General features: G+C 38.2%; 1 protein-coding gene across 1 annotated transcript in view; it reads right to left on the bottom strand.

The window, feature by feature from the left end:
* Sorcs3 (sortilin-related VPS10 domain containing receptor 3) overlaps nt 1–22,318 on the bottom strand; it is a 576,321-nt gene that overhangs the window by 259,292 nt on the left and 294,711 nt on the right. The window contains exon 5 of the mRNA XM_013017600.1: nt 12,291–12,449. Coding sequence (XP_012873054.1) covers nt 12,291–12,449 — 159 coding nt within the window. The remainder of the gene's footprint in view (nt 1–12,290; nt 12,450–22,318) is intronic.

Raw genomic sequence — 22,318 nt, 5'->3', positions numbered from 1 at the left:
GCTCTAGTGGTAGAGCACTAGCCCTCAGCATAAACATGCTCAGGGACAATGCCCAGGCCCTGAGTTCAAGATCCAAGACTGACAAAAAAGAAAACTAAAGGATGTAAAGTAAACAGGACTAACTCGAAAAAGAGCGAGAGGAGACTCAGAGGAAAACATACATTCCCTGTTGGATGAATGAAAGGACTGATTGGGAAGAAGAGGTAGAATACTAGACAGGATCCAAGCTACAGTGTTCTACATGCTGAGTGGAAGGGTTTCATTTTATCCTGCCAGATAAAAGAGAGTAATGGCACATTTTAAGAAGACCCAGAACAACAACACATTCAGGTTAACCAAATTTTCTCCATAACTTATGACACATGGATGATCAATCAACATTTTCATATGTAAAGGTAGAGAAAATAAAATGCCTAAATGGAAACAAGTCTAGTTTCTATAAGCAACTAGCCATGATTCTCAGAAAAAATTTCCCTGCTTTGGGATTCTGTTCCATTACAATTCTTCCTAGCAGTGCTAGTGACTTTGGCCTGTCATCCTAGCTACTCAGGAGGCTAAGAACTGATGATTGCGATTTGAAGCCAGCCTGGACAGGAAAGTTCATGAGACTCTTATCTCCAGTTAACCACCTAAAAACAAACTGCAATAAGACTGTGGCTCAAAGTGGTAGGAGTACTAGCCTTGAACAAAACAGTTCTGATTTCAAGCCCTATCACCACTACTACCAAACAAAAAACTTCTTGCCAGTGGTCTCAATGGCCTGGGTATCCTGTTTCATCTTGTATCCTTCATGATTTCAGAGTTATCACACATGATAGTGAGGGAGCTGTGGTACCAACTCACACAATTCTGTTGGACATTGGCTGGAGATTCCTCCAAAATATTCAGTCCCTGGCATTTCTATCACTCACTATATACTGGTGGAGCAGCACTTAGTGGATGGGGGGAAGGTCCCTAGGCAAAGATGTGCAATTACTGGCAGTCAGAAGACTCAGGGAAAATACCAAATGGATATAGGCCTGACATCAGGGCTATCTTCTAAAATTAGTTTCCTTATGGAAATCAGTGGCGTGGCTGAGTTTTTCTTCCGTGCTGATGAGAGACTGAAATAATCGGAAAATAGAAGGCACCAACAGACATCTGGAGTCCACAGAGAATAAACATCATTGGAACACTGTCTTCTGAGGCCCATCGAACTGCCACCATTGCAACCCATTCTGTATCCTCTTCTACTGACAATCAGGCCTCAACCACTTTGATATCTGTTCCCAGTTCATGCCAGCAGCATTTTCCCTGGCCTGGGGTCCATTTCTTCCCTCTTTCCCATTGTCACGTCATTTTGCTCAGAGAAAACATCAGTTTTTCTCTATCAAATATCTCCACCACTCTTCTGAGTAAGTAAAAATACATTGGATGAGTTCCTGTCCACGTACTACTTCCTCTCTGGATTCAAAGAGAATGACACAAAAGAAATCCTAACTCCTCCATTCTCCTTCCATTTCACCCCTCCTCCTCTGAATGGCTGGGCCTTCCGTTCTCAATCAAGCAGCTGTGAACCCAACATTCCTGAGGATGATATGCATGCTGGCACTTTTTTAAAAATTTTTTTTTAATTTAAATTTTATTTTATTTGTGAACATGCTGTACAGAGGAGTTACAATTACATGGGCAGCATGCTGGCACTTTTAAGTAAGAAGTCAATATTCTATAATTTAATCTCTCCTCTCGTATTAAACCTGCCATTCTTCGCATAATGAGAGTGATCCATGCAGAGTCAGACGTTGTCTTCCTGACATTAATACCCATCACCACTCCAAAGCAAACAATTGTGACATTTGACTTCATAAAAATTACCAAGAACACAGACCTTGCTTAATTAAACTATTTAAAAATACCTTTTGTTACATTTAATGAATGATATATTATACTGCGATGAAACATGCAGCAATACAAATACTTCACAATGCTTCCAATTAAGACTTACTTCACTTACGCCAATTGACAACACTAGTGTTCCACACTTCATTCAGTCTGTGCATTTTAAATGAACTGGTTAGTGAGAAGGGTGCTTCTTTGCTAATGAGTTTTGTAATCAAGGCATCTATTTTAATTTCAAATTGGCTAGATTGGGGGAAATTGCTAGACTAAATGACTGGTACTAATTAGGATTATAAAAATATTCATCATGGCATGAAATTAACATGGGGGTCTGATTTTCCTACATTTGCATTTTGCTTGGGTTTGGGGGGAAAATCTTGACAAATTGTCTTCTCTTTAGCAAATTGAACAAACACGATATCTGTTTTAGTCCTTTTTTTCATTTAAAGCATAATGCATATTCATGATTTGTAAATGAAGTTAAATGATTTCAACTTCTCTCTTCATTACCATATTAAAGATGTTGTCTCCATAAGTTTACTTAAAAAAAACCTTCAGATCATAGTATTACCTATCTCAATGACAAATACTTCCAATCTAATCTATGCATTAATACAAAGATTTGAACAAATCAATTGGAACGTGAATCTAACTGTACAGGTCAACCTCCCCCCACAAGTAAAATACAACTGCTACCTTATTATTGTTGTGTTTTAAACAATAGCAGAAACTTATTTTGTCATCACTCAGTCATTTGAAATCTCCACTCCAGGAAATGCCATTAGATAACCCAGAAGAAGCATTAGAGTCTGTGGGGCATGGTTGATTTTTGTCTTTCCATTGCTCAATTCATTGGGTCAGAGGTATACAGCAAAGTAGCTCCTACAAAGGTCCACCATGTGACTGAAATACAGACAATCTGTTGGGTAGATAGAAGTGTGCTGATAGTGGCATAGCCAGATAATGGGAGAGAAAGCAGAGAGCAGGCCAGGCCTCCTGTAACTGGTTATGTAAGTTAACATCACATTCAAGAGTCATATGCTATGACTTGAAAATAATAATTTCCACCATGCATATCCCTAGGAGAATTGAATATAATAATTTACATAAAAGCTCTTACCAGTGCTCAAAAACCAGAAGGTACTCAAGGACATACATCTCCATTTCTAAGGAGGACCCTATCTGTCCCATCCTGAGAAATGTAAGGTGGGTCATGCAGGAGTTACAAAGAGCAATCCTCAACTCACTGCATATGGCTGCACCTCTAGACTGTAGCAGTACTTGTTTCTATTACAGCTGTCAAATCAAATAAGCAAATACTAATTCAATTTGAGGATACAGCTAGAAAATTCATCTGAAAAACTACCAGAATAAATCACTTCCTTAGCATCTATCTATAGTGGGTGCCTTCTAAATAATAAAAACTGTATCTATAGTTGAGCTGTAAATAATATAGATTGAGGTTATATCTAACAAAAACACACTTTTTGTTAGGAGAAAAACATAATTCCTATAGTTTCACAGTTCTGAAAGGACCATGGCAAACAACAAATCTGGAGAAAAATAAAACTCAGGCTCTATATATTTATTCTTACTTCAGAGAAATTTACCTCTATAACATACTGTCTCCTGAAAAGGGATTTAGATAATGATTTCAAATGATTTTTACCTAAGTAAACTCTATTCACACCTGAAAACTTTTTAAAGAGCAGTGCCTTATAATTAGGATGAATAAAATTTATCCAGGGTAGATTATGTTTTAAATTAGAAAAAGCAATCTTGTGAAATCATAGAAAATTTGAAAAACAAATAACATGTGAAAAATCTACAAATATAATTCTATCACTCTAACAATCCCAAATAATACTTGGGAATATTTCCTCTCATTTTTAAAATTACACTGCTTTCCTCCCACCTTTCCTTTCTCTCTTATTCTAGATATCTCTATTCAAAATTAACCATTTTATTTAATATGTAATATTTGTATATGGTTTATTTATAGAACATGTATGTAGTTTAGTAAGCATTGATATTTATCTGTGTTGCTATATGATCATCATGGCTGCAATTTTAGTGATGCAGAATATCCCAGCAAATGTATATGCAATGTTTCTTCATTTGGGGCAGTTTTCACTCTGTTTTCCATCATAAGTGACTTTGATAAGCATCATTATTACTGGAGCTTCAAGTATTATTCCACTGGTATAGTCCAGAACTGAAGTAATTAAATCACTGAATCAAGCTATAAAGTTGGGTATATCAGGTGACTCACTACCAAAATATATCCCAGGAAGCAAAGCTCATTTGCAGAACTATGCATGCTATTTCAGAATGTGAGTTTCGCCACAACTTGCCTAAACTGATTCAGAAAAATGTTATTTTTACTTTTTATTTGATATTAAATCTCACTATATCAGATATTAAATCTCACAGGTCAGACTGACCTTAAATTCTTGATCCTCCTATTTCAGCCTTGAGTAGCTGAAAATGCAGGCGTATACCACTGTGTTTGGCTCAAAAAGCAATAATTGTTTTTATTTTTAAATGAAACTTGTACTTAACTTCAAAAAACATTTTTAATGCTTCTCTGTGAGTTTATGATGTTTGTTTTTATTGTTGTTTTGTGCTGTGGAACAAACCTAGGACTATGTATATGTTAGACAAATGTTCTACCACTGAGTTACATCCTCAGCTGCCAATGAATTTGCTAGATTAGCTGAGCTGAGATGATGTTAATAACTTCTTCCATTTCCTTTGGTCTAAGTTTTTAATGTGAAATGTGAAATGTTTCTCATTCAAAACAATTCTTCTTCTCTATCATTTACCTTACCAGCTACTTTTTTACCTTTCTTCAGAGGAGTTTATCTTTTGTCTATTTTCTGGCTAGTTTAGCAAGCTAGAAATCATCAGCATGAATTTAGTAATGACCTTGACTCACAGTGGCCCCAAAGAAGAGAGATGGTAGCAAATGGAAAAGCACAGGGTATTTTAGGATTTAGTTGTTCTTGATCAACTGTTTTCGTGGATGTATTCCATTTATGAAAATTCATCCAGCTCATGATACGCACCCTTTTCTTCATGCATATTACAATTTGACTTTGAAAGTGTAAAGTAGAGCCTTGACTTTAAAAGTCCAGTTGCGAGCATCCTAGAGTAAGTGGTCAAAATGCAAAGAGAAAGGAGGAAAGGAAAAAGACAATGCTGGATAAGAAATGTACTCATTACCTTGCTCATGTAACTGTAACCCCTCTGTACAGTATTTTCACAATAAAAAAACCTAATTTTTTTAAAAAAAGACATGGCTGACCAGGTAGATGAGAGAGGTTTGCCAAAGCAGGAACTAAAAGAATTTCTGTCCAACCTAGAGGGCTAGAAACCTGGGATCTGGTTGTAGAAAGTTAGGGGAGTGGTATGAGCACAAGTTAACTGTGCACAGAATCAGAAAAAGTCAGTGCCTAGAGGAAGCAGGAAAAGCTGGAGAGCTGTGCACTCCACTTCTTAATCTACCTTCAGCTGTATGGACCTGTCATCACTAACTAACTTCCTACCATGAGTTCATAATTGCTTTTGGAAAGTTATAGTTGCCTACCTGGGTTTCCATCCTAAAGCAATCAGAGGCTGCATATTCCAGTAATTATAGTTTTCTCTCAAGGAAATATGTCAGGCTCATGACACCTAAAAGGCAAGAGGATCCGATCAGCCAACCTGAAGTTCAATATGAGAAAAACAAGCAGGACCTGTATGCTTGTTTTTCTGAGTTAATGCTGTTCTTTTTTATTTCTATGTTTCTGGGGGAAGGACAATACTTGAGTTTGAATTTAGGGCCTTGTGCTCTCTAGACAGGTGCTCTATCACTGTACCATGCCTCTAAGCCCTATCTTTCCTGATTATTTTTGAAGATGGAATTTTCCAGAATTTTCTTCTTAGGGAGACTTAGAACCATGATCCTTCAGTTCTCAGCCTCCTGAGTAGCTCAGGATGAATGGCTTGGGCCTTTGTCTCCTACCTGAGTTAACAATGTTCTTGTGAACACTACTGATAAAAATGGAGATCTTTACTGCACTACCATCCTTGAATTCAGGTCAGTAGTTGACATAAAACAGCGTTGTCATTCAGAACTTATTCATTCAGAACTGAGCTTAGATAGAGGATAGCAACCCTTGAGTATCCCAGGACATTTTGGATTTATGCCCTTCATCCACTAAGTGATGTCTCCACCTCCTGTTGTTGCTATGGTGATGGAGAGGACACATCCCACGGCACTGAAGAGACACCTGCAACAACACTGGCACTTATCATAGGTGAGTGGAGCTATGGATTTTTCTTTCCCTTAAATGACACACAAATGGCTTTATAAGAATGAGAGAAGACCTAATAAAATTGCAAATGTTTTTCTTTAAATAAAAGTGCCCTTCAGTCTATTTCTATTCCATAGATGACAAGCTCAAAAGCACAGTCATCCCTAGTTAATCCCCAACAGCTTTATCCCCACCAGATGGGGAGACACAAAGCCTGTTTCTGCCAATCGCTTCGGAGAAAGTTATCACCATCTACTAATCCGGGAGGATCTGAATACAATTACACTTTTAATCTGAGGGTTTAGGATGAGAATACAAATGAAAGGCACAAGCTTCATTTGTAGCCACCATTCTAAAAGCACAAGTTAGTATTTCCTTTCTGATTTTGAGACTCCACACAACACAGAGGCACAGTAATTCACCAGGGCTCTGCTCATGATGTGGAAAACTTGGATATGATCCAAGCAGCAAGCAAAGCCTGCACTAGACTACCAACCCTGCTGCACTGGACCATATATGGCCAGTTACTGAGTCTGAACATTCATCTACTTCTTGCCCAGGTTATCAACCTGTCTGCTTCTATTGAGCATGGCTGGTGGTAGATGATCAACAAAGACATTCAGTTCACCACATAACAGTAATAATAAATGCTGGAAGTGAAGAATATGCTAATTGCTTTGATTTAATCATTACACAATGTATACATGTATCACAACATCACACCATACCTCATAAACATGTATAATTATACAGCAATTAAAAACAACATCGAATTTAAAACACCCTTAGCTGCCTGGTCCCCGCCCAATATCATAACATCAACTCTTCATTATGTGGGATAATGTTGTAAGTTAAATAAAGTTATTTTGTTTGTTTTTATGGGATTTTTATTTTACAAATAAGGGAAACCATGAGATCTATATTTCTTTGGGTCTGGCTTATTTTATTGAATATGATTTCTTCCAAGTCTTACCATTTCCTAACAAATGGGGGATGTGTCACTCTTCCTAATGGAAGCATAAAATTCCATTATGTATGTGTATGTGTGTATATGTATATATATATATATATATATATATATATATATAATTTTCTTGATCCATTCATCTACTGAGGGGAATCTGGGTTCGTTCTATATCTTAGCTATGGTGAATAATGCTTGATAAAAAAAAATAGCTATGCTGGTAGCTTTAGTGTGGCCTTGTTTGTGTTTGTTTGGGTAAATGCCCAAAAGCGAGATTTCTGGGTCAGTGGGGAGCTGTATGTGTAGTCTTTCAAGGAACCTCCATACTGCTTTCCAAAGTGATTAAACAAGTTTACACTCCCACCAACAGTGCAATAGGGTTGGTTCTCTTTTGGCCACATCCCCTCCAACATCTGTTGTTATTAGATTTCTTTATTATAGCCATTCTAAGTGGGATGAGGTGGGATCTCAATGTTGTTTTGCTTTGCATTTCTTTTATGGCCAGAGAAGTTTCTTCATGTGCCTATAATCTTATCAGATAAGCAGAAAAGCATAAAAGCTATATGCATATGACCATATAAGATGATGTTAAGCAAAATGAACCCCAAGAGGTTTTCCTTTGTTGTTGTTTTTAATGTATTGTGTGATTTTTTAATTCTTTTGTTTGTTCTTCCCCCTATGGTATATCCCTGTTGATTTTGGTACTTTGCATCTTACATATACACTTATCAAATTGGGGGGGGGACAAGATTAACAAAATGCTGAAAAAAGGACACAGGATGATCCATTGTAACAATGATGCTCACAGGCCCCTATGTTGGAAATGGACTTTACAACTTTGGAGTGGGGGACTAGGGAAGGGAAGGGATAGCAGAAGAAAAAGGAGGGAGTAACTGCTCAACAAGAAATGTACTTGTTACTTTACTCACGTAACTGTAACCCCTCTGTACAGCATTTTTACAATAAAATTTAAAAATTAAAATTTTCTTTTTCCATTGAAATCATTGGCAAGTGTAGACCAGACTATTCAAAAATACCTACAAACAATACAGTCTGAAATTCTATAGAGTTCTTAACCTGTGACCTCCCAAACCAGCTGTATTTGTTAAACTTTCATTTTTGCCAAGAAGAGAAGTAATAACAGACATGTTGAACTCTCGCTTCTCACACAGAAAAGCAATGATTTCATCTGCCTTCCTAGTCAACCCCTGTGTCAGGATGTATTTGTCTGAGAACACAAGAGCATGAACCCATTTTTAAGAAACTACACTGACTCCCTCGTCAAAACCAGGATATTTAAACATTCCACTTCCTACAGAAATAAGAACAGCAGCTATCTCAGGCTAGGCTTTCCTGGTCTTCAAAACCTTATCTCGCAATCTCTTGAAAATTCTGCTTTAATAAGATGATTGAGCCCTCTGGCTCATTTGAAAACATTGTAATGCAACTGTTTTTAAATATCAGTGAGGAAATAGGCCGATGGGACCAGGTTACCCAGTCTCTTAAATAACTGATCAATGCACCATGGCCCTCAAAAGAAGGAAATTGGAAATTCCAGAGCTTCAGTTTGAAGAAAAGGGGCGGAGTGTTTTCTTTGATCATTTTGTCTAACATGACCTATTATTTCCACTGCTTTATTTTTTAAATTGTAGAAACCTCAAAGGTTCTTACCAAGCGTCTCCAAAGATTCCTATAACCAAGAGTGAATCTCTTGTGTTGACTAAGTACTGAGCCCTTTTATATTCAAATGCAAGATAGTAAAAAAAAAATCTGTAAATAGGAGCTAACAGAAGAATTGAGATGAATTCTTGAGACATCTAAACAGGAAAGAATCAGTCAAACATCCATGTCCAACTGGCCAGGAAGCAAAAAGAACTTTGGAAAACTGAGATGCCTCAGGAGTATAGAGGCAATACCCCTTTGCAGGTTCAAGGGCAAGGTACACTTGCCCTTAGCTTTCTGCAGTTTTGGTAATCATGCCTTGACTAGTATCAGCCATATTTCCCAACTAACTCACACCCATCCACCATCTCAACTCACAGAATGCTACTTGCTCCCCTCAGTTTCCAGGTACAATTATGACTTAATCAGAAAGGGTTCCCTGAACTTTTTTTTCAGCACTGCCTTTTCCAAGTGACATCTACTGCCAAGTCTTCTGCAGCTCTGCAGTCACAGTTGGAAAAAAAAAAGTAAAGCAATTGGATATCTTCCCTTTAAAATATCATTCAATTAGGCCTTTTGTAATACATACAACATAACGAGATAGCCTTACCAATTCTAAAGAAATTGCTAGTGCATTTCATCAAAGGCACAATAATGGAAACATCGATTCACTCCTCACTGAAAACATCACTCTTTGATGCTGCTGTTACCTTAAAGCTAGCACTTTTCAATTTCTCTAGAAGGAAACAGCTACCTCCATGCATGCACATCAAAGGGGAGTGTAGTCTGAAATCATATTTGTGTATTAATCTTAAGTATATTTGTATCTTCATTTACTCTTGCATACCATCACTCTCCTTAGATTGAAACCACCAAATTACCTCCCAAATAAAGAAAAAAAGATCCTCTACAGCTTGGATGACTGAGGATAGATGTTTTATTACCATCTCTGCAAATGTTGCCAGGGGCCTAATCTCCCTTCTCACAGCATCTATTTAAAAGAAGGATGACCAGGAACAGGTAAGAATCTTTATGGGTCTAAAGAACATTCAGCTACATCTAGCAAAAGATGTCAGCAAGAAGGAATACCTAAGGAATAATGTATCTGGAGATGTGTGGTGTGATTAGGAAAATCCATCAACACCCACAGCCACATTTCCAAATATTTTTACTAAGTGTAAAAGCAGCCTATCAAGTCTGAGAGGATTTTGATGGCATTATATCCACATGGTACTTCATGAGCACTGCCCCAGAGCCTCTCAGTGCTGTAGAGATCTCAGAATGAGAGACCACTAGATAACACAAGAGACATACTGAATTTGGTTTATTAACCTATGTGTGTATGTGTGCAAGTGTGTGTATGTGTTTGTGTGTATGTGCATGCGCGCACATCTCAGTCGTGAACTTGTGACAGCACAGACTTGCTAGGTAGATGCTCTACCACTTGAATCACATCTCCAGCCCTATTCGTTCTGGTTATTTTTGAGATTGGATAGGTTTTACTTTAGGTCCAAATTGGCCTGAAATTGCAGTCCTCCTGATTTTAACCTCCCACATAGGTGGGATGACAAATGTGTTCCATCACAATCAACTGCTGGTTGAGATGGAGTTTTGTGGATGGTTTACCAGGGCTGGCCTCAAACTGCAATTCTTCCAAATCTCTGCACCCTAAGTAGCAAAGATTATAGGTACAAGCCACTTGTTATCCAGCCTGCTTGTTCAGCTTCTTGGTTGGTAAGCTGGTTTGTCTTTGTGGAAATATGGTTTATATGTTTGAGCTTCATATGAATAAATTATCTTCCAACTGTTTAACAACATTGAAATAATTTTACTTTTTTAAATAGAGCTTCAATAGCTCTGTTTTTACTAAGTATCGAAACTCACATACTATCTGAGATTTGGCCAAGTCTCACACAATATCTACTTGATGCCATGAAAGAAACGTATTCGCAAAGGTTTTTGCTCTGCAAATGTCATGGTACTGTCCTTAGGGAATTGCGTTAAGTACCTGGCACCCACCATGAGGTTTTGTTAATGAGAGATAGAAAGGTTATGTTGAAGTTATTGTTTAAAGGTGCTGACATCACACACATACACAGACAAACTCACAACCACAATCATTCACAAGCATATACCGAAGAGTAGCTGTTTTCAAATCTAAGAAATTAGAGAGAAGCTACTTCAAACAAGGTTATTGTGTGAACATCTCTCTGCAGGAGAGTGCCTGTAATTATCTGTTCCTTTCAGTGGCTGATTCCACAACACCATTACATAGTAGCTTGGCATCTGTTCTAAAGTTCTGGAGATGGCAGGAAGTACAAAACAAGGGCCAGTATAAATTCCCTTTTTCATATGTATAGGTGGTACAGTGGGTTTGTTTCAACAACATGAATTCATCCACAATTCATCCATTTAACAGACATTTGGAAATAAGATCCAATGCTGAATCAGAGATGATGGCTTAGGCACATGGAAATAGCAAAGATACTGTCCAGACTTTGCAACTAAATGGATAGAATTAAGGAATGCTGGAAGAAAGCCAGCAATGCTAGGGAAAGGTCAGGAGTTTGTTTGAGTAGTACACTGAAGCTTCTGAAACACACATGAGACAATGTCCAATCCACATACATGGATTTAGAGCTTTAGGAGTATTAACTGTGTTGGGGTATCTTTAAGGTATTATTTTTTTACAACAAAACGCACTTGTAAGAGGCTTTCTTTCCATTGCTAAACTCAGAGCAATAGTATATTAAAGTTTCACCAAACCACAGGATCATGGTATAATGAAATTTACCTTACATAATATGTATTCAAATGCTGCCACTTCCCACTGGTGGGTGTGAATAACACCTTATCCTCTTCCATTCCTCATTTCAAACTGTTTTCATCCTTTCATCCTCCCTTCCTTCCTTTACTTCTTCCCTCTTTTCTTTCCTCTCCCTCCTCCCTTCCTGTCTTCCTTCTCTCTTTCTCTTTCTTTTCATCCTTTTTTCCTTCTTCCTTCCATTCTTCTTCCTTTTTTTTGGATAGTCTTCCTATTTAGCCAAAGTTGGCCCCAAAATAACCATCTACCTACCTCTACCTCCCATGTGTAAAGATTATAAACTAAGATTATTAACTAAGATTTTAAGATTATTGTGGTTCACATTGAGCAATCTACATCTTTGCTTACATAATCACTACAAAATTATAATGGTATCTCCTACTTACTTCACAAAGTTATTTGGGGAAAAAAAGCTAACTGAATAAAATTTTAGAGAAGGCTATTTTAAAACTGTGAACTGCTGAAAAGCACCACCAACAAATGAAATATATACCTGCCAGTATATTTTGATACTTAAGTGTGACAAAGGGAAGTTCCCTGCTGTAGAACAAACCAAACTTGTTTAGAATGATGACATGTCATTGAATTCCCTCCAAAATTTGAGTTGAGAAAACATACAATGGGACATGGCCAACCACCAGTCAAACAGTGCTTTTATTTTCACCTTTTGATCCATACTGTAGGCCAGCACCCAGTCTTCTTGCTTGGGATGAAAGAGAAGACTCTGAATGAAAAAGGTAAGTCGATACTTCTGATAGGTCGCCCCTTCATCTGAGCTGATCAGGATGCTGCTCTCCATTTCAGGATCACTAAGAAGCATGATCTGAGGACAAAGAAGAGAAGGCATAGAATTAACAGAATGGAATATGTACAAGACATTAAATCACAAACATAACATCGAATCATCTGTGCTGGTATATCACAGGCATAAAAATAAGGGTAGCTGGGCCTCTTTATGAAATATTGGTCCCTCTTCACTTTCCAGATTTAGTCTTCATTGCTGAATTAAGAACAAATAAAGGATAAGTCTAGGTCTGCATACACAGGAAGCCTTCAGTTTTGGCATTCTGAGAGCATATTATTATGGTCCTCTGACTGTGCCCTGACCTTGTGATTCTTACATCAATCTTTGTTTCTCCATCTCTCTCTCCATCTCTCTCTCTCTCTCTCTCTATCTCTCTCTCTCTCTCTCTCTCTCTCACACACACACACACACATACATTTCTTATCACAATTGTAGTAAAGACCATTATCTCAAATTACATTGCTTGCTCTTTTCTTTCCAGCCTCCTTTAGTGAATTGATTGATTTTAGTGGATTTTATGACTCTAGTGTCACAGGTATTTTTCAAAGCATATATCCCCAAGCATCCCTAAGCTAAACACTGCTGTGGCAGATTTGTCATCCTCAAGCCAAGTGGACAGAAACCGATGCAGTGAAAAAAGGCTTTTCTTTTATCTGGTTCTTCTTTTCACCTCTTCTAGACACTCAGTAATATTCCTTTCCATATGAACATTCCTCCACCCTCCATGATGACCTTCTTGCTTCCCTCCACAAACTGTTACTCAGTGATGTCTTCTCAATTTTTTTCAGTTGCTTTCCTTTTTTGTTTGTTTGTTTCAATTACCATCTTCCTGATGACAACTTGTAAAGTAAATTTCCAAGTACCAGCTACCTGACTCCATCTCAGTTTCAGACATAAAGACTCAACTAAACAGATCCTCCTGTTTGGATTTCCCATAAACACCTGCAGTAAAAGATGTCCCTCAGCTCTACCTTAGCCCTTTGGTTCTTGTTTTGTTCCTTGGCTCAGGGAGTATTTCCAAGCAAAGTGGCCATCATTCATCATTGACTTTGTGCCCTCGCTCACTTTCTATAGACTCTATTTCCTGTGCCTAGGCTCTAGGTATTTGCCTCTCAGTAGGTCTTCATGGCTATGGTGGTTCCCTTAAGTCTAACCATGGGCATCTCATTGTGTAAGTGTCAATTAGGAGAGGATCACAAAGGTTCACTAGATAGGGATATATGATCATATAAAATAATGTTTATTGAAATGAATTCCAAGAAATAGAAACAAGAGGCTTTAGGTTATTTTACTTTTGTTGGTTTGTTTTTGTTCTCCTTCGTAGCTGTTTTTGATTTCTGTACTTTTTGTCTTATATGAAAGTTTATCTGTTTGGGGAAGGCAAGGAGAGTGCAGAAATGATGGGACAAAGGGTGAATAATGCAGCAGTGGTACTCACTGGATGCTACGGTGAAAATAAATTGTACAACTTGTGGGGGCAGGGTGATCAGGAGGGGAAAACTGGGAGAAAATGAGGGAAGAGGTGACACTGGTCAAAAAGAAAAGTACTCATTACCTGACTTATGTAACTGTTTCCTCTGTGTACATCACCTTTAAAATAACAATAAAAAATAAAATAGAATAAAACATGAGCATAGCTCTACTAGATTACTGTAAAGCACTCTTGCCAATCTCACCAGATTAGCCTTATCCCATTCAATCCATTCTACATACTTTGGCCAAAGCAATCATCCCTATTATGGAAATCTGGTTCTGATCTTCTCCTTCACAAAACCACACTGTGGCTTACTTCCAATATCTAGATATTAAAAAAAAAGAAACCTTTGAACAGCTTGACAAAAATCTGTCCCTTTCTATTGTTCCCAGCTTCAGCAGTAGTTTAAATCTTTAAACTTTCGTTATCCAACTCGACTCAACTTCTAGTTCCTAGTATCTGTTGAGTGAGTGAATGAACAAGCGAGTTTATTTCCTATTATAGTTTCTTCTGTTAGGGCTCATATTTTCATCTGCTCAACATATACTAGTCTCATAAAGTCAACTTTAAAACCAAATGAGGCATTTGAGCTGCTAAGACTCATAGTCCTTTCTGTCTTTTATTTCCACTGCAGCTTCCAAGATAAGTTTACTTTTCTTCTCTCAAATATTTGCTTTGGCTTCATTGAAATAATTCATCATTAGTTATCAGCAAATTTTAAAGCAATGGATTCAGTATAACAATTTTCATTCATGTGTGAATAATCCAGGGCAAAGTTCTTGAATGGGCTCCACACAGACAAGGAAAAGGCCTCTCCTCCCAGGTACCTGGAAGGGAGAGGGTGGATGGGTAGAACCACCCAGCTGCCCTTTCGAGGGCCTCCGGGGAGACATCTATGTGCTTGCAGAGTTGGAGAGTGCAGATGCACTGGGTAAGAACAAAGTTCTCATAACCAGCCTTGCCTACTGCCTCTCTTGTACCAACGGGCTCCAAAAATAGGCAATGAAATCATTTCCCCCCAGTACAGAGAAATTCAGCTGCTTATTTTATGCAGGTATAAAAAAGCTTCATGCCTATGATTTTAATTAGAAGATAAGACCAACATCATAAATGGACTTTATTTTATATGCCATGAGTTACAATATACTGAGTAAAGGTTGCAATCAAATACCTTGGGCAATGGGTTCTCTTGCTCAGTTTCTTTCTGGGAGTACATGCGCACTCTCTCTCTCGCGCACACACACATACATTTGTATGCACACAGTTGCATAGGCTGGCACATAAGTCTACACCCAAGTACCACACAGATGTGCATGCACACACACGCAACAGACTCCCCTAATGCAGATGCAATATAGACATGCAAGTATGCACACAAAAACAAATTTTTCTATAATATGGGATATTGACACTGGGTGGTGGCTTACGGAGCTTTTGTTTGTGAGAGTACATCTTTATTGAAACCTTTCTCTGACATTCTCATCAGAAATCCTTTTTATATTCTTTGATATCACTAGCAATGTCTCTGCTCCATCCCTGGTTTTCTGAGAAAAATGAAAGGAAGAAATAGACACCTATATATTCTGGGTTTCCGACCTCTGCTAGATACTTTGCCTGATATTTTATTCAAAACTTACACAAGACATGGGAAGTGAACGTGATTATTTGCATTTACAGATAAGAAAACTGAAGCTCAGGGTGGAAGCAATTTGCTATTCCGCCTCTGATTAACTCAAAATCCTCTGGCTACACAAAAACACACATACAACAAAACATACATACAGAATCAGATGTTTTTAAAAGAAGTCCAAAAGTAGGGGGAAAAAGCAGATTCAAGAAAGCCTTTGTCTTTCTCTACTCCTTATCTGCTATTGACCCAAGGGACACCAAAAATTAAATGAATAAGACTCAAAGGAGGAAATATAATGTTAATTGTTAATGCTACATGAGAAGAAGATGAGGGTACAATATCAAAATGAATGTAAGACCCAAAATGCTTCCTCATAAGCTAAGCCTCTTGGTAAAACATGTCTTATATATTATTGTTGTAAATACCTAAAGAAAAGCATCTCTTACTCATATAATTTTTGTTAAGCAGGCTTTCCCATTCAAACACCTCTGTTGACAAAGAACTAAAGTAAATGAATGAAGTGGATCAGGCAAGGCAGGAAGTAGTGGGAATCATGTCAAAATGGAAAGTACACATTGTTCCTCAAAATAAGTGGTTAAATATGTCCCACTGTGTTTATCAGGATACTAGACATTTCTTGGTTGGTATGTGACTCCTGGTTCAGTTGTCATAGTTTCGATGCACAAAAACAAAGTCATTTACAAGCTTTGCCCTTCAAATTGTATCTGTTGCTATATATGCATATAATTTATGGGGTGGATGTTCAGATATTTGTAAACTCTGCATGTACTGGATTTTGATGATGTTATTCAGACAGCGATCTCATTAGAGGTGTTTGCTTTGTTTAGCTTGTTATTTTGTTTTTGGTGGTGGTGGTGGCTTGGATTTTTGGTTTTGCTCTTGTTTTTTGTTTCATTCTGCTTTCTTTGTCTAACTTATTCTGATATAGGATCTTCAGTGGCTATAAGTGTTCTGGAAAGGGAGGGATATTTCACATGCAAGTTAGCAGGATGCTAATGCTATAGATTCTAGATGTAAATGTCTTCAGTGCAAATCCTAAGGCTGCTAATTAAGTATAAACAAGAGGAAGTTACTTAATTTTTCCAAGTCTGTTACCTTATCTTTAGAAAAAGGAGATAGTAAATGAACCTCCCTCACAAGACTGAGAAGAACATTAAATGAAGTCAAGATAAAGAGGCTTAGCAAAGACCAGGTACATGCTTGCTAGTGGCTTACCTATAGTGTACTATATTCATTACCCAGGCTATCAGCCCACTAAAGCCAGAAAAGAGGACAAAAATGTTAGAGACAAACAGGATTTTGGACTAATTGCCTCCTTTCTGACTCCCATCATTCCTGACTTTTGTAGATAAAGTTAATGGAGATGAGGTGTAAAACCCAAACAGTTACTGTGTAATAAGCAAGCTATTTTCAGTCCTGCAAGAAGAAAATGTTCTAGAGATCTTGGAGTGATGACATGCATAGGATTAACAATACCATATTGTATACTTGGAAATCTGTTACAATGACCCATCTTGCCAGGCACTGGTGGCTCATGGCTGTAATCCTAGCTGCTCAGGAGACTGAGATCTAAGGATGGCAGTTGGAATCCAGCCTGGGTAGGAAAGACCTTGACACACTTATCTCCAATTAACCTCCAAAAAGCCAGAAGTAGAGCTGTGGCTCAAGTGGTAGAGTACTATCCTTGAACAAAAAAGCTCATGGTCAGTGCCCAGGCTCTGAATTCAAGCCCCTGGAGTAGCGCATACATGCGCATACCTGTACACACACACACACACACACACACACACACACACACACGAAGGTAAAAGTCATGTTTATGTGTATGTATGTTCATCACAATTTAAATAAATAAACTAAGAGACAATGTGACATTTTGTATTTTACATTCATTTATGTACCTTTTGGAATCCTGATACTTCTGGAAGAAAACTACACACTATGATCAAGTGCTTAACCTGCAGAAGGACACTGGTTAACTGTCAACTTGCTCAATACAACTGCTGCTTTGGATGAGCCTTGACTCTTCCCTGGGAGACTCCAGTCCATAATGGCACCAAACATGCCATCACCTTAAGACTGATGATCTCACACTAATGTCCATGGGTTGGGCCATTCACTATAAATGAATTGTCTGGGTCTCAGGTTAGAGATGGATAGCTTTGGAGTTTACCAGCAAAAAGCTAGCACAACATTTTCCTGTGTTACTTGAAATACTTCTTGCAGGATGTCACTAGCAGAGTTGAATACCAGTGGGCCTGATTTTAATGGTATATGCCAGGACACACAGAAGTCAGGAAGCAGTCAAGGAAGTGCTTAGCTTGTTTGAAACAGTCTGTAAGATCATATATATTTCAAAGTAGTCAAAAATAATCTTGGAGAAGAAGCCTGGCACCCATGACTCATGCCTATGATCCTTGCTATTCAGGAGTATGAGATTTCAGGATCTCAATATGTAGCCAGCACAGAAAGAAAACTCCTTGAGACTCTTACCTCCAATTAATTAGAAAAATCCAGAAGTAGACATGTGGTTCAAGGACTAGAATATTAGCTTTGCACACACACACAAAAAAAAAAAAAAACCCAAAGGAAAACACACTGGCCCTGAGTTCAAGTCCCAGCACCAGCAGAAAAGAAAAAAAAACAGCCTTGGTCCACAAATCCCTCTAGAATGAACGCTTTCCTGCTGCTACTGAGTCTAGCTAGATCATTGATATAAATGTTAATTTATTCTATTACTTATTCTTTGCTTCTCCTTGTTGCAAGCAATCTATCACAATGAGGTGAAAACTAGAGGTTCTCCCAATCTCTCACGGCTCAAAATCCCAGGAAGTCAAGGAAGCAAGCTCTCTCCCAGTACTATGAGAACAGCCTCAGACAGGCCTAAGTACATCTTTTTGCTGAAGAGAAAAAGCAGAGATGCTGTAATTCACTGTGTAATTGAGTCCTGATGGGACATCCTGAGCACAGTGAGTGCTCAATAAGAAAAAGCAATAATATCAACAGAGACTTACAAAAAGTATAAAGGAGATGCCAGCATAGCTGACCCTAATCCCATTGATATAATTGATATACTGTTGAATATTGATTTCCACACAAATGGAGTCTGGATGGATAAAGCATTTAATCACAACCCGATAGCGTGTGCTTTCTTTCTCCGTCCTTCTTTCTCATTGACCTAGCAGTGTTTCTCAGTGAGGGCAAAGAGGGGCTGTTCCCAGGAGACCTTTTGCAGTAAATGCAGACATTTTAAATATCACAACTGGAATCAAAGAACAACTCATTGGCATCTGAGGGAAAAGCCCAGATAAAGGCACCAACCCGGTGACACTGAACACTGCCCACAGAAAGAAGACCCAACACAGAATGTCAAAAGTCAAAATGAGAAATCCACTGAGAAGTCATACATAGCCTACTGTGGGTAAAACCTGTAAACGACATCTGAATTGTAAGGATAAAATATCAATACATTTAGGCACTCATTCACATGGCCATACACCTAACACCACTTTATAAGTCACTGACTTTGTCAAGACATTGATCCAACCCAACACATTATACTGACCTTATTTCTACTTGTCCCTTGGGATCTAACACATTATTAATAATAGAGCAAGTTAATTAAAAGTAACAAAAACTAAGAATTCATCAGCATAGCAAATATCTCTAGGAAAATTTGGGCCAAAGGACCCATTTTTAAAAGGTACTTCTTTAACGCATGTATATAGTCAGCCATGGCCCACCCATAATTCTAACCACTTGTGAGACTGGGATATAGAAGATCATGTCTCAAAGGCAGCATGGGCTCACATGTGAGACCTCTTATCAACCAGTTTCTCAATGTGGTGGCCCACACCTGCCATCCCAGTGGTGTGAGATCAGGTGTGTTGTTGTTCTGGAACAGTTTGGGTAGAAAAGTTCAGAAGACTCCATCTCAATGAAAAGAAGCTGAGTAGAGTGGTACATGCCTATCATCCCAGCCCTCATCAGAAGTCTAAAAGAGGCAATCACAGTGCAGGTTCATGCCTAAGCAAGAAGATCTTGTCTCAAAAATAGCCAGTGTACAAAAAGTACTTGGAATGTGGTTTAACAGTAGATCACCTGCCTACCGAGCTCAAATCCCAGAACTGCCAAAATATAAAAGAATCTATAAAAATGACAAAGTAACACAAGCAAAGATGTTCAACATCATTAGACAAATATAAATCCATAGCACAATCAAATATTACCAGTAACCATTTTTTAGAGGGAGAAATGTATTGGGGCACAACATCTGAAGCTTTACACCCTTCCTTGGAACCACACCAGCAACCTGTTTTCCTTTAGTTGCTTTTCCAATGGGGCCTCACTGGTTGCCTAGGGCTATCCTGGGACCATGATCCACTTACAGACACTTCCTATGTAGCAGGGATTACAGACATGAGCCACTGTGTCCAACCGCACCTATGATTCTTATTATTAGACTTAATAGCAAGAGTTAGCAAGGATCTAGAGAAATGAGAATGGTTCTGCCTGTTGCTAGGAAGAAGAAATAGTGAAAACGCAATGGAATTCATTATGGTGGCTCATGAAGTAGATAAAATAGAATTACTATATGTTTCAACAATTCTACTTCTGGGTATTTATCCAAACAAACTGAAAGCAGGTATTCAAAGAAATGTCAGTACACTCTCAACAGCATTATTTACCAAGGTGAAAAGAAAAGCCCAAGTGCCCCCTCACTGGTTGAATGTGCAAATGCTTGCAATAGAATACTATTCAACTATGCCAAATGAGGATATTCTGAAGTGTGCTACCACACAGATGAATTATGGGGGCATAGCACAACCGGACCGTGCCAGCCACTTTAAACAGAGAACTACCAGGTGATCCTCAGTATAGCTGCTACCCATCGTTGTTCATCCATACAGACAAAAAGCACAGTGATGATTGACAGGGCTTGGTAGAGGGACGGATGAAGAGATATTTTCAGTAGGCTTAGAGTTTAATTTTTGCTAGGTGAAGAGATTGCTGGAGAGGGAAGAGATGTGCGTACTCTCAAAAGTCACCAAAAATGGTTACATTACTAAACATTTTAGAAAGCATGAAAATAAAAACTCAAACTTAGACATAGTACTGGAGATAAAAATTACTGACTGAGGAAATTTTCAAAATAGTCAAAACCACAAAACACCATTCCTTCATCTGACCAGTATTAACCAAGTCTTTACTATGTGTCATCCTCTTTTCTGAACTCTTGGATGAGATCAATAACCAAAACAGATGTGATAATATTCTTGGAAAAAATTATGTTAAAAGTGAAGTAAGTCACCTTCAGAGTCAAAGAGCACGTATTTTCGCTCATATGTGGACATTTAGGTCCAAATTAGAAATATATGAAAACATATACAGAGCCATATATACATAAACATAGTAACTAAAGGCTGGGATATGCAGCAGAGGATTGCAGTGGCAAACTCCTCTGAAAAACCAAATTGCAGTTCAATAAAATGAAGACCAGGCAGTTGAAGTGTTTGTTTTCTCAGAGGAGGTGTTTTCTCTTCTAGGGGAGGGAAGGCAAGGTAATGGAGAGAAAGGGTAGGCAGATACAGTCATAATATTCAATGTATATATGTAAAAATGGACTCAAGTAACTTGAGAATGTAAGTGGGATTTGGGAGAGATGAGAAAGAATGATAAATCGGGTGACATTTATCAAGATGCATTGTCCTCATACATAAATGGACATATTGAATTAGAAACCCTTTGTACAACTAAGGATTATAATTAACAAAATAGAATGAGAATCCCCTCCATCATGAGGGAAGAATAAAAAAATAAACAAAACATGCGAGCACACAAGTATGTAGTGTATCAGATAGTGATAACTTTGGAATAAAAGACAGCAAGAAAGGGAACAGGAAGCTCTGGAAGATTCTGGAAGAGGCGCTGTGATTTAAAGTAGGACTTCATTGGAAACACTTGTTTTCATGAGGCAATGTTTGAAAAGAGATGTAGGAGTCCAGTGGACTAGAACAGAGAGAACAAAGTAGAGGGTGGGAAGCAAGGTTAGAGAGTGAGCAAAGGTCCTTTATTATTATGAAGAATTGTTTTACCCAGTGATTTGGAAAACATCCGATATACACATAATGAGCAAGGCACTGGTAGACTACAGCACACACTTCCGTTATTTCACTCTGGCTGCCATGTTGAACAGAGCACAATGAAAGGAGGGGAACAGTGGGGAAAGGATGGAAAAGACCAGGAGGAGATCACCAGAATGCTCAATCTGATGGTCCGACTGAAATGGGTTGCTGAGGTGCTGAGTGCAAGTCCAATCAGGGTCTATATATAGGAAGGAAAAACCAAAAGTATCCACAGATAGATGATGGGTATAGTGCCAGAGAATATAAGACACCTCATTAAAAATTGTGCTTCTGTTAGAACAATTAATAAATTATTAGAAAAATAACACAGATTGGTAGATTTGGGGTCTGAGTAATGGGAAAACTATGGAATGAGCACTTACGACACAGAAAAACCATGAGCCGAGCTGAATGGGCACTTTGTCCTTGAGGAATCACCTTGATATGCCCCAAACACTCAGTGGAGTGTTTTGTCTCCAGTGGAGACACTGGAGCTTAGAAACAGATTTCACCTTCAAAATGTTTTTGCTTTCATGTGATTGTTTCTAACATATTTATAAGATGATTTCTTTGTTGCTTTGTATGTCCCTCCCCCACAGTATAACCCCTGCTTTCACTGTATTTGATGTTGGTATAA

The sequence above is a fragment of the Dipodomys ordii genome, unplaced genomic scaffold (assembly GCF_000151885.1).
Source record: "Dipodomys ordii isolate 6190 unplaced genomic scaffold, Dord_2.0 Scaffold36, whole genome shotgun sequence".
Lineage (NCBI taxonomy): Eukaryota > Metazoa > Chordata > Mammalia > Rodentia > Heteromyidae > Dipodomys > Dipodomys ordii.
The sequence above is the reverse complement of the archived record's forward strand: the minus strand, read 5'-3'. Positions and strand labels throughout refer to the sequence as shown.